The sequence below is a fragment of the Falco biarmicus genome, chromosome 5 (assembly GCF_023638135.1).
Source record: "Falco biarmicus isolate bFalBia1 chromosome 5, bFalBia1.pri, whole genome shotgun sequence".
In the NCBI taxonomy this organism is placed as follows: domain Eukaryota; kingdom Metazoa; phylum Chordata; class Aves; order Falconiformes; family Falconidae; genus Falco; species Falco biarmicus.
The window spans coordinates 20,113,847-20,126,903 of NC_079292.1; the positions used below are offsets into that span (position 1 = coordinate 20,113,847).

Here is a 13,057-nt window from a genome sequence, read left to right on the forward strand (position 1 = left end):
TAGCAAGAGCTGTCCCTGCCCACAGCAGAGGGTAGACCAGATGACCGCTAGGCTCCCTCCCACCCCAGCTGTCCCGTCACCCGCACACGCGTGGACCAAACAGCCTATCGCTGCCGCCGTCCCACCGCACCCTGGCGATGCCTCAGGCAGCCGCGGCTGATTGGTTGCTTCCTTGTTATTGGGCGGGACCCCAAGCCCTACTCGGGATTGGTGATTTTGTGCCATGTTGCAGGATAACCATGGCGCCGAGGCGGATGCTACGTCGCAATTAGCTGACTGACGTGTCTATCTTCGTAGCTCCGTAGCTTATTGGCTTTCCTCCCGCTAGGAGGCGGGGCTGTGAGGGAGGCGGAAGCTGCCGCGGCATGTTCCGGTGCTGAGGTGGCTGGGGGCGGGATTGGTTTCACTGCGACGGAGCCGTCGCCGGCGGGTGCGCGTCGCCTGCAGGTCAGTGCTTCCCCCTCCGCCCCTCGGCGGTGGGCCCGGGCTGGGCTTTTTCCGTCACGCAGCGCCAGGACACGGCCGCCAGCCCCGTGGCGGCGGCCTTGCTGGCCCGCAGCGTTAGAGGAACCGGGGCGGATTCGCAGGTGCTGGGATGCGGGGCGGTGAGGAGCGGCCCGGGCTGGCGGCGGACCGTTCTCTCCCGGGCTCCGCAGTCCGGTCCGCCTGGCCCCGCCACGCCGGTGCCTACGCTGTGGCCGTGCCGCTATGGCCGCGGGGCCCAGGTGTGCCGCGCAGCGGGGCCCGCCCGGGGAGGTACCCCCCTGGGGAGGTTTGTGTCCCGGGGCGCCCGCCGGAGGAGCTGTGGCCGGCCAAGCTCTCGTCGGTGAATCTGCGGGGCCGGTGGGGCAGCGTGTGTTCTGTAGCTGCCTCGGCGCTGGCTTCCCCTCCTCTCGGTGGAAGGTTGTGGCGTGCTCCTGAGGCCTGGGGTTGCGGGGGGCAGCGGTGGTGGAGATCTGTAGCTCTCCTTCGAGCCTTGTCCCTTGTAGAGCCCCTCTGCACAGTGTGAGAGGCTTGGTCTGGGGCTTGCGTACAGCAGCAGTGCCTTCTATACCTGTTTGCCTTCAAAAGAAGGGAAGAGCAAAGAATTAAACTTCTGTGTAAAAAACTTATAATAGACTTGACAGCGGTTTTCCCTGATTTATTCATTCTTCCCTGTGGCTAATACCTAGAGATAAAAATGCATGGATTTATGCACTGCTCATTATTCATATGCAGACTGTCCTATGACTAGTAATGGACTCAGGCCATTCCCAGTAGGGCAAGTATATTTCAGAGTAATGGAGCCTCTTCTAGAACACTGCTGGTAGTCACAGTGTTCAAATTAAGGTCTCATGAGTAAAAGTTTCTTAGTCATGGGAGTGCTGAGCAAAATATTATTTTCAACTACAGTCAGAACACAAAAATTCTGGCTTACATCATGAATACAGTGCATATCTTTTGTGTTCTGCTATTCGTTACAAAAATGGAAATCCATACCAAAGTCTGTATGACCCTGGAAGAGTGATAGCCTTGTCCTGAGAGCTGTACTGTTTACTTTATTTGGGTGAGGCAGTGGAACACAGAATAACCTCTGTCTTTCTGTGTTTGTCTACTTCTGTTTATGAGGAAGTTGGTCAGCACTGTATAAAGTTTTCCTGGTATAAGCTCAGAAGCAAATACGAAGTGCAAGCTCCAGGTTATTCCTGCCACAAGTCCCTGAGACTAACACGTGAGACAGCTACTACCTTGCATGTGGGCTGTTGGCTTTGGGACAGTATTTAAGACTATGTTATGTTTGTTCCTGGATTTTTTTATCAGGGATGGCTCAAACAAGACTGAGCCAGGCTCTTTACAGTGGTGTCCAGTGGCAGGATGGGAAGCAGCGAACACAAACTGAAACACAGAAGGTTCCCGCTGAACATCAGGAAATCTTTTTTTACTACGTACATTACTGAGCACAGGCACAGGTTGCCCAGGGAGATTGTAGAGCCTTTGTCCCTGAGATACTTAAAAGCTGTCTGGACAGTCCTGGGCAACTGGCTCTGGGTGGCTCTGTTTGAGCAGTGAGGTTGGACCAGGTGACCTCTGGAGGTTTCTTCTGACCTCACCCGTTCTGTGATAAGATCCTCCCTGAACCTTCTCTGTGTTGTCCTTCACTGAATTTGCTCTAACAAGTCCCACCTCTCTTGTTCTGGGGAGTCCAGAACTGGACACAGTACTCCAGATGTGGCCTCACCAGTGCTGAGTAGAGAGCAAGGATCACCTTCCTCCTGGCAACACTCCTAATGCAGCCCAGGATGCTGTTGGATGTTGTCATGCTGTTTGTCATGAGGGTGCATTGATGGCTTATGGTCAACTTGTTGTCCACCCACCATGATCCTCTCAGGTTTTTCTCTGCAGAGCTGCTTTTCAGCTGGTCTGTCTCCAGCATATACTGGTGCAGGGGGTTATACCTCCCCAGGTGCAGGAGTTTGCATTTCCCTTTGGTGAACTTCATTAGTTTCCTGTTGGCTCATTTTGCCAGCCTGTCCTGGTCCCTCTGGATGACAGCACACCCCTTTGCGGGGTATCAGCCACTCTTCCCAGTTTTGTGTCAGCTGCAAAGTTGCTGAGGGTGCGCTCTGCAGTGATATCAGCCAGCTGTCTATACACTTCTGGTGCATCCTCTCAAGCCCCATGAACTTGTCTATGATGAGTTTGTGCTCCCTAGCCTGGTCCTCTTCCTCATAAGGTAAGTAGTCTTTGCTCCAGACTTTCCCTCAGGTGTTGGTGGCCTGGGATTCCTGAAGCCTAGTCTTGCCACTAAAAACTGAGGGAAAGTAAGTGAGCCTTTGCAGTGTTCAGGGCCCCTGCCGCATTTAGTAGTGGGTCCATGTTTTCTCTGGACTTCCTTTAGCTATTTATATAATTGTAGAATCACTTTTCATTCCCCTTCACATCCCTTGCCATACTCGGTTCACCTGAGAATATAATCTAAAAGTGAGTTCGAATCTTTAAGACTTGAGTTCAGTTTATTAAAGTCCGTGCCTGTGCAAATAGTTGCAAACAGGCCTCAGTTCCTCTGTTTGTATTTTCAGGAGGCCAGGTGTAAGCCAAGCCCAGCAAGGCATATTAGCTTGAGTTCAGTATCAGGTTAATGTATCCAGCCTGGACAAAGGCCACGGAATCTTTTTTTCAACATAGTCCCTGTACATATTCCTGAAATTGTAATGCCTGTAGCATGCAGATAGGTGCTGAGCCCCATACATATTTCTAGTTACAACTGATATCTGGAGATGCATGGATTCTTTTTTTCCCCTTATTTCTAATACTACTTCTAATAATTCACCTATCACTTCTATCAGTCCTGAATCATATTATTTTATATTATCTCAAGTCACATCTCAACCACATACTGTGCACTTGTGACTTTAAGAAGCTGTGGCCTAATGCTCAATAGCAAGGTCAGATCCATCCTCTTCAAATATTGCTTGCTGACAGTTAAAAAGAGGCGGTTTTGCATTTGGATGACTTTTTTCTAACATGTGCTTTTACTTCTGCCAAGACAGCAGGTTCTGTTCCTGGGGCATTGTGGGGGTGGTGGTTTACAAAACTGTAAATACTTTATTATTCTTACAATGAATCGGGGATTCCAGGTCTTTAAGTCTTATATTACCAGCTTGGTGCACAGTTGATGTTGACAAGACATTTCTCTAGCAGGAATGGTAAAACTTATTCTGGTATTCCATGCCTCAGGCTCACCTAGGGCCAGCTGAAAAGCAAAGTACTAGCACTTTTTTCATGGGCTATTGTATTGATACAGAATGTAGACAATCTTGGCTTTCTGATAGTATGCTTCATTAATAGTTTCACCCTCCAGAGCCCTTGGCAAGAGACTGAGGCCTGGCTTCTCTCCTCATGTCCTTTTGCTCACAAACAGCTTCTCAAGCATTTTATTCTGTAGGCTGAAGAAACTAAGCTTATGCCATTCAGTATAAGAAACCAGGGCATGTCTCAGCAAGAACAGGAGAAATCCAGTTTTCTGAACACTTCTTATGCTTATTGCGAATGACTGACTGTAATCATTCCTCATCCTACACAGTACACTGGGATTGACTTACTTCTGTACTGTTGGGTAAATTATTTTCCTCTTTTTTCTTTTTTTTATCTGTCTAGAGTCTTGGTTCATGCAACCTGCCAGTACGCAAGAGTTAAAAAAAGAATGGTGTGAAGGACCTGTGTATGACTGTTCTGCCTTGGAAACCTCTTTACTACTGAATAAGCAGACCTATGAGCTACCTGGCGCATGAAAGTGGTTGGTGTTCATATTCCCTTTTCTGCTATTGATACTTTAATGTGCATTGTGACATTTTCTACTTCTGCAAAAAAAGTTGGTTAGAAGATGTGACTGCTACAGAAAAATAACGCACTACTGTTCTCTCCATTGTCAGTATTTCCACATGTTCTGTGGCAATCTAAAATCAAAGATTTGCTTACTAAGAGATCAGGAATGAGTGGATCATTGTAGCCAGCTTTAGAAGCCTACTTCTAGCTAAACCGAGACTTCTTGTCATATTAAAAGATTCCATTTGATGGAGATAATTATTGTAAATGTAAACTTGATCTTATGGCTAATGTGAGTTTGCCTAGTTTCAGTTTGCGCTATTGGAACTTCTTTTACATTTGTACAAATTATTTTGCCATTTACAGGCATGGACTTACAGTTGGGATAGATGTAAGCTTTTCTGTTAAGAGATATGTCAGGTGTCACGTGACCTTTCTTCATAGAATGCTAGAATGATTTAGGTCTTAAGAGATGTTGACATTTGTTTTGCTGATTGACTGGATACCAAGCAAAAATGAATTCCGAATCAAATATAAGAATAAATGCAGTTTATTAAATTACACTATAATAAAGGAAAACAACATGCAATATGATAAAAGGAAACAGTACTAGTTATTATGCATAATACGATAAAAGAGCAATAGGAGCGAAGCATCAGATCATTACTGCAAAGCGTTACGGAGACTAAGAAAAGGACACATCACCAATTACCACCTTAACATCATCCAGGCCCACATTTTGGCTGGGAAGCCCCATTGCAGCTGGCGCCAGGAATCTCTTGGTAACTGGGAGAATTCCTATGCGGTGTGTCCACCCATAGGTGAGGCTTCTGGCCCAGTCCTGGAGCTTACCTGCCTTCATACTCAGTGAAAAACGAAAATAGTATACACACCTAGTGTATGCAAACTTTTAAGTTTAGGCTAGGTGCAGGCGTGCACTGTCTCATGTTTCATAGGGTTCACACATGCCAGGGACGTTGGCCAGATGCCTGAGCATGGTGGAGTTACCATCATGACACAGCTGAACACAATATTTATTGTCTGGATGGTCCTGCTCATATCTTGATTGTTCAGGGGGCTTGAGACAAACACCACCTGCTCATTAAAGTTGTCCTTGAGTGCCCCGAGCTCACTGTCCAAGTTGAGCGATCCGTAATTAAAGACAAAGACTTTTTCATAAGCAGTCATCAGTTTAATACATTTTTATCACAGGATTGGTCAAACCCTCTGTTCCTAGCACAGCTGGCTTCAAAGTTAGATCAGGTTGCTCTGAGCCTATTCCAATATTTTTTTATCATCTTCCGTGTGCGTATTTTTTTTCTGATTGAAATTTCTTATGCTGCAACATGTGTCCATTGCCTCATGTCCACCTGCTGTGCACCCTGTAAGTGTCTGGCTCTGTCTTTAACTACCTAATAGGTGATTATGGAGAAGACAGCGATTATATCCCCCTCCTTACCTGCTGTTCTCAAGGCTGAACAAGCCTGGCATTCTTAGCCTCTCCTTATGTCTTGTAATGCAACCACCAATCATCCTGGGGCTTTCTGCTATACTTGCTTCGGTTTGTCCCTGTCATTTTTGTGTATCGGGGACACTGTACTTTAAATGTAGTCTTACAAGTGCTGAACATAAAGGAATAATTGTTTCCCTCAACCAGCTGGCTGCAGTCTTACTAGTACAACTCGGTATATAGCTGACCTTCACTGCTGTGAGAGCACTCTACTGACTCATGTTGAGCTTATCCACCAGCATCCCTAGGTTCTCTTCTGCAACACGGTTTTGCAGCCAGTTTGTCCTCAGTCTGTACTAGTGCGTATGTTTGTTCCATCCCAGGTGTTGGGCTCTGTATTTGCCTTTTCTGAACTTCATGATATTTCTATCTCTTTCTTTTGAGATTCCTCTGGTGGGCAGCACTATACTTTGGGTTATCAACTACTCATTAGAATCTCGGGAACTTACTGAGGTGGATTGTATCGCCTTGTCTGGGTTAATGATGGAGAACTTAATTTCCGCTCCCTACAATGGCAAATTATGTATTGCTGACTGGTACTTCTTGCTGCCTTTTTCTGGTTCTTTTTTGCTTACTAAGATAAAGGAGGTCAGGAATGAGTGGATCATTGTAGCCAGCTTTAGAAGCCTACTTCTAGCTAAACAGATACTTCTTGTCATATTAGAAGATTCCATCTTTTAATGGTTTAAAGGTTTCCTCCACTTGCTGGATCAGTTTGGGTCCTGAATTTCAAGCAAAGGGAAGAAGGTATGCTAAGCAGCAGCTGTGGAAATACATGCCCTCTCCACCCTGTCCCTATGTCAAGGTCCTACGCTGTCATATATGTGACATGCAGAGGTCTCATCATCTCTGTAATGAGACACACTTGCATTTAGTAATCAAATGTCAGGGCTGAGTTCACCATTCCCACTACTTATTAACAGAAGCCTTTTATGTATGGCCTGTAAAGAAGTGACTTCGTTTAAGAATCACTTACCCTTCTTTTGAGTAGACTGAACAGATCATGGTTCTCTAATGTCATTGTTAAGAAAGATAAAGAATGAACTATGACAGTGACTTGAAATCTGGTATAGAAACATATTTTTCAATCATACATGTAGAGTGGTGAAGGTATCTTCATGTGTCTTACTAGCATATCATCTGCTTTTATGTTCAAAGTGTCTTGCTGCTTTTGTTAACATGGTCATTTCTTTATTCCTGAGGTTTTACTTTGGCTTTTCTCTCTTGGCGGAGGTAAGCCTGGTCATCTCTATAATGTTACAGGTCAGCATGAAGGGATGCTTATTCTTCTTAGCAGTTTTGACTCTGTAACCATATTCTGACTCTTTGTTTTGTTTTAGGCTGAAAATGCTGAGCCGTTTGTCAGGTTTAGCAAATACTGTTTTGCAAGAGCTGTCAGGTGATGATGGAGATGCGGTTACTGAATCCTCAGTTGCTGTAAGTACAGTGTTATCTAAAGACTTACAGATGTTACTGAGAGTTAGTTTGAAAAGTATGAATAGTTTGACTGTAACGAGAACTGTTTTCTGCTGCTTCATTGCTGACCGGTAGACTGAGCTGTCATCCCACTCTGCTGCTTCTGTATTCCTGACCTCTTAATTCACCATTTTTGTGGGGCAGACCATGATCTCTTTAGTTTCCACGTCTCAGGGTGATCCTAGAAAACAAACTAGAACTAGGGTGAAGAAAGACTTTTAAGGGTGCTAATGATTCAGTAGCAGAAAGGGGAGCTCTGCATGGTTGGGTGAGGGTGGAAGGCTGATCTGTATGTTGCCCTTTGGTACTTGAGATGGTGGATGGCGTGTGAGTGGTAGAGTCCCTCCTGTGCCACTCAGTTTCAGATTTGCTTTTGTTGTGTTTGGCGAACATGCTCTTTTTTCTGTGTATTGGCTTATGGATATCCTGAGCTTTCCTCCTGATTTCGCCTAATTGTATATAGTTCTATAGGCTACATGAAATGCTTGGCAAGGAACGGAGCGCAACATTTAGGAGTGGAGCTGAAGATGCCAGTTAGATGCTATGCTGCAGTCTGTTTGGACTTTTTTTTTTCCTCCAGAGCACTCATTTCATTTTCAGGTACAAGCTTTAGAGACAGAAGCAGAAAACATGGAGGAGGCACCTGAGGAGCTATTGGAGCGCCTAGCCCAAACAGAAAAACTAGTTGTTCACCTAAAGGATTTGATCAGAGAAAAGGATGCCCAGCTCCAGCAAAAAGAAACTGTACTCAAGGTATGATTTCTTTCACTGGGGACCTGGGAGCAATGGTAAAATGCTGCTTCAGCTTTCTATGCAAGCCAAGCTATGGTTTCTTTTGAACATTTGAGACATCTGTACTACTAAATGTATCAGTTCCAGAGAATTGTTGGAATCCAAAGAATGGACCCTAGCCCAAGAGATGTAGGATAGCTTCTGTACGTTTTGCATAGAGGTAATTCCTTCTGGAGTAGATTACTTACATCCAGGCTATGTAACATTTTGTCTTGGAGCTCCTGAAGGCCAGTGTGGATTCCTGGTGGCTCTAATAAATATTAATATCTTTTGTATGAGGTTTTTCTTTCCCCACTTCAGAGTTTTGAGACAAAGAGCAGACTGTGCTGCAGTCACCCAGCAGTCCAGTGGTGTTACAGCACGGTAACCAAAGGTACATATTGTATACCCTGAGGCATGACATGAGAGAAAGAGCAGATACTTGAGATAGTGTTGAGGGGCTGAGTAGAGCAAGTCAAACCGAGTTTGTACTAACTGCAAGAAGTTCCTTGAGTGATCAGTCCCTTGAACAGAAAGTACTAGAGCAGAAGCTAACTGTTTTGCTGTGTGTAGTGGTTCAGAGCAAATTTGTTTCCTGGATGTGTTTTGATTAGCACTGTTACTGGGGAGGCAGGTTTGAACAAAGAACGGCAGGCTGACAAATTATGTAACTTTTCCAAGTGGTGCTTTTGGTGTGATAGCACTGGAATTTTAGTTGCAGTTTATATCTTTCTTTTACAGGAAGAGCGAGAGGCTGCAGATGCTAAGCTGCTGAAGCTTAAACTTCAGGCCAAAGCCAAACTGGCCTCTCTGAACAAACGCATTGAGGAGCTGACAGAGAAGGGATCACCATTACCTGCACAGACCTTATCAGAAGAGCAAGCGTATTTCAAGGTTGGGAGAACAGGGCTGCTCAAATGATGTTGGCCTCTACTGATAACCTGGTGCCACCCTACATTTTAGGTCCCAGTGAGTTAGCATGTCCTATCTGTCTTGTTAGCAGGACATTCATAGTTCCCACAAGGATGTCTATGCTGTAGGAAGCTGTTGTACTGCAGATGCCCTTGGAGTGCACAACTTGACCTCCTCAAGGGTATGGGCCAGTTTCACTTGCATACCTTCAGTAATCTGTTGTAGCTAAGTTGTTTCCTGAAGAAATCACATCTGAGCTGTAAGTTTCAAAATATTACCTGTCACATAAGTACAGCAGAAGGAAGGTTGCTGAAATACAAGAACAAGGAGGTAGGGAGGTCATTAAAATCGAAAGACAGTAACTTACATGTAGAAAAAGCAACATATAACTTTCCAACAGTGTAGCTTCCTGTGCTGCTGCGATGTTTTGTGGTTAACAAGCCACAACTGTGTAAAGCTAGGTAAAAAATGAGGGGAAAGTGTCCTGTACCAAGACATTAAAGAAGCTATTAGCTACTAGCTATAAGCTCCCATTGGCATTGGTTATTTTTGGAAACTTAATTTTTTTCTGCTGATCACATGGTTTTCTTTAAAAACTTAGTAATATTAGGCAAGGGAAATATGACAGAAGTCCAAACAGCTTGCAGGACTTCAGATGATGTTTGTTAAACCAGAGAAGACAAAGGTTATTTAAAACATTGGAATAAAAAGATTTAAAAGGGTATCAGAAACATTATAAAGGGTGAGTAAGAGAGCTGTTAGGTGAGGGGTGATGACTGATGGAGTAAAAATTGGCTCCGTGACTTGTGCTTACTATTTTTGATTGATGGCATCATAAAATCATTGCGACTGTAAATCATGCTACTGTAAAATCATGTGCTACTGTAATCCACTTTGCAATACAATCTCGATACTCTTTCTCAATGCAAAGCAGCGTTTGGTTTTCATAAAGGAAGACCTGGATGACCTTGAGGATTGACGTAATATGAAAATAAAGCAAAATTTAACAAGTGCAAGGCCAAGTAATTGTGGTATCCTGCCACTGTATACTGGAAGGCCATGAAAAAAATCCCCCATCTGCAGTGAAGGCCCTGGAGGCTGTTAAGCTATGTCACTTTGCATTGCTGTCCTGCTGCTGAGGCGCTTTTTTTTTTTTTTTAAGCTTATTCACATGTACGGTTTGTAGACCTGTGTTGCTGTTACATCACATTGTGTAGACTTCCTGTTATGGTCTAATAAGTGTTCTGGCTTCAAAATTCAAATTCATTAGTTGAAGGCAAAATGAGAGAAAGCTTATAATCAGTTAATCAGCGTGGTATAGATTTTTAAGACACCTACTCTTTTGGTTATTATGTAAGTCAAACAGCTGTCTTTCCAACTATTGTACTAAGAGTGGCAAGGCCTTGTGGAGTGTAGACAAGGCTGTATTTAGAATATCTAATTGGTACTGTTAGTTTCTGTGCTTTTAAGAGTGCCTCATTTTGAGGAGAATTGAAAAATCAGCTTATATCTTTCTATTAAGTAGTTGGCATTTGTATACAGAACAATTGAGGCTCTTCTTAAACTTTTAAAATGGGTAAACACAAATTATGTTCAGGTACAAGAGTTTATACATTTTGGAAAAGCATGATATTTGAAAACTTGAGCTCTGGGAACTTTGTGGCTATGCTACTGTCCTTAATTGTGGCACTCCATGTAGTGGCCAGTGTGCAACAACTTTATCAGAAGCTTTTCCAAATCTGACTGTAAATATCAATTCTGAAAGCTAATCCCAAATAAGTAAATTAATCCACCCATCTTTCCCCCCCTAGCAACTGTTGTTGCCCCAGCATTATGAATTAGTATATCCCTTGCTTCTTAAAGCTTCCTGCACTTTTGTTGTTTCAGGGGTTTTTTTTCTCCTGTTCTACTTCTAAGCTTAAGTGCAATTAAAGCTTTCCCCTGTCTGTCTATTCTATCTGCTTCCAAAGACCTTCTCTGTAGGTGACACAGCTTTTGGGGAACAGTACCTTATTCTTATTACACTGACTTATAAGTCCTTCTAAAAGCCTTCATAAATTTTTCAGATTGGCTTTAAAGGACGTAAATGCTCTGTAGACTCGATATGTTATTGGTGATCTTTGTTCTAATGCCTGTGACAAGGAAAAGGAAAGAGATACATTTTTTTTATATCTATTCGGTCAAAAATCCCCAGCACTAAGTGCTTGAAGTAGTTGGGAGTGCTGAGATTGTAACAATAGATGAATGTTTCTCCTGCTCCTCCGTGATAGTTTTGATATGCTGGATTTAATATCTGATTCTGTGTTAAGCAGGTGTACAGCTGAGGTATTAGAGGATTGCCTGCCATGCAGATGGTCTTTGAAAGACAAAAAAAGGTGCAGATGTAGCGTGCTCATACGTCTGAGTAGACATAACCTAAGCACATGTTTTTGTGAAATGCTGTCCAAGTTTAAATTTCATGGTCATAAATGGAGTATTTTAGTGCCTTGGAGTGGAGTAGAACTGATGATTGTGTGATCCCTTTGCTTATTTCTAATAGGTTCATTGCTGTAAGTCACTTTAGTCTAAGGAGATTTCCATGGGCATTTTCTGTAGTCTGGAGTATATAAGGTCTGACCCTTTGTCAAGTGGAGAATATTCTTCTGTTGCTAATTAAAAAATGTTTAATTTCTGGTATTAGCAAAATCTGTGAAATTAAAAAGCCTCACAGATTAAGGTGGTCATATCATACATTATGTATTATATTTTAGTTAATAATATGATTTACCTTAGTTTGTATGGTAAGCATTCATGGATAATTATCCATTCCAATGTGATTTGACACTTCCCAGTTAAAGACATCTTGTGCATATCTACACAGAAATAGGGAAAACAGTTACTTTTTTCTTCATTCATTCTGAAGAACAACTTCATTTAAAGACACAAATTAAAATGTGAAGTTAAGAAATGTAGTAGAAATAAGCATCTGGTTAAGAGTCAAGAGTACAGTAGCATTCTAATTTATTTTTTTTAATTCTGGTAATACTGATCAGTTTATTTTCTTCCGTTTCTTTTCTTCACACTTCTTTCTCCTTGCAATATCAGAATGACCAAAATACAAGTGAAGCACACAGTGAAGAAGCTGGAGCACTAAAAGAGCAGCTCAGGGAGCAAGAGGAGATTGTTCAGGATCTGAAAGAACAGCTGGCTCTAGCCAAAGTGAATCTGAAAGATGCTGAAATCAAATACGCCACACAGGTACAGAAAATTTTTCTGTTCATCAGTCTGTGTTTATGTCTGTTTCCACCCCACCACTTATTCTAGCATAATGGAATAGAATAGTTCAGCTGGAAGAGACCTGCAATGATCATCTAATCCAACTGCCTGGCCATTTCAGGGCTGACCAAAAGCTGCTAAAGCATATTGAGGGCATTGTCCAAATGCCTCTTAAACACTGACAGGCAAGGGGCATTGATACCTTTTTAGGAATCCTGTTCCAGTTCATGACCACCCTCTTGGTAAAAGGTATGTTTCGTAATGTCAAGTCTGAACCTCCCCTAATGCAGCTTTGAACCATGCCTACGCGTCTTGTCACTGGATAATTTCAAACAGTTGTTTCTGAGGATGTGCTGCTGCTAGGGAATATGGCTAAATCCTGTAGCCTGACAGGGGCGAGGTTGCCAAAGCTCCATGCCCCCCAGTCCAGCCAGTAGCATGGCTGAGAATGTGTTCCCAGCAGTCACGCATATACAGCTCCTGTATGCATATATAGGTGGCCAGCCACATGGGTAACGCAGACAGAAGGACCCAGCACTCACATGAATACAAACAGCACCAACAGCCTCACCCTGTTCTCCTCTATGGCAGTTCAGGTGAGAGAAGAGTAAGAACATATATGGATGTACATTGTGCATCTCACCAACAGCTGTGCTTGGACACTTGGTCTGCCCAGTAACTGGCCTCTGGATCCCAGTATCCCCAGTTGCTGTGGGACATGCAAAGCCCCAGGGCCCACAGCTCTACACCAGCTGCTGGTACAGACCCATTGCTCACACACGTGTGCACAGAGCCGGCTGGGTCTCCCCTGGTCCCTCCAGTAGCCAA

The 13,057-nt window shown here is 43.6% G+C and overlaps 2 protein-coding genes across 2 annotated transcripts in view; one reads left to right on the plus strand and one right to left on the minus strand.

Moving 5' to 3' along the window:
- Positions 1–257: 257 nt before the first annotated feature.
- LOC130149735 (proline-rich protein 2-like) lies at positions 258–5,838 on the minus strand. Its single transcript, XM_056339699.1, has 2 exons — positions 5,765–5,838; positions 258–1,062 (listed from the first exon to the last, which is right to left on the minus strand). Exons 1-2 carry the CDS (start codon positions 5,836–5,838, stop codon positions 258–260), a joined length of 879 nt encoding a protein of 292 aa, XP_056195674.1.
- GOLGB1 (golgin B1) overlaps positions 361–13,057 on the plus strand; it is a 51,419-nt gene continuing 38,722 nt past the window's right edge. Inside the window, exons 1-6 of the mRNA XM_056339904.1 lie at positions 361–447; positions 4,138–4,276; positions 7,156–7,252; positions 7,892–8,044; positions 8,804–8,956; positions 12,059–12,211. Coding sequence (XP_056195879.1) covers positions 7,163–7,252; positions 7,892–8,044; positions 8,804–8,956; positions 12,059–12,211 — 549 coding nt within the window. The 5' untranslated portion in view covers positions 361–447; positions 4,138–4,276; positions 7,156–7,162. The remainder of the gene's footprint in view (positions 448–4,137; positions 4,277–7,155; positions 7,253–7,891; positions 8,045–8,803; positions 8,957–12,058; positions 12,212–13,057) is intronic.

Bases quoted from the DNA above. Each gene is read 5' to 3' on its own strand.
- LOC130149735 (XM_056339699.1), bottom strand. From the start codon at position 5,838: ATGATTGGTGGTTGCATTACAAGACATAAGGAGAGGCTAAGAATGCCA. The intron at 1,063-5,764 runs GTAAGGAGGGGG...CTTCTTTTGAAG, and splicing joins TTCAGCCTTGAGAACAGCAG to GCAAACAGGTATAGAAGGCA.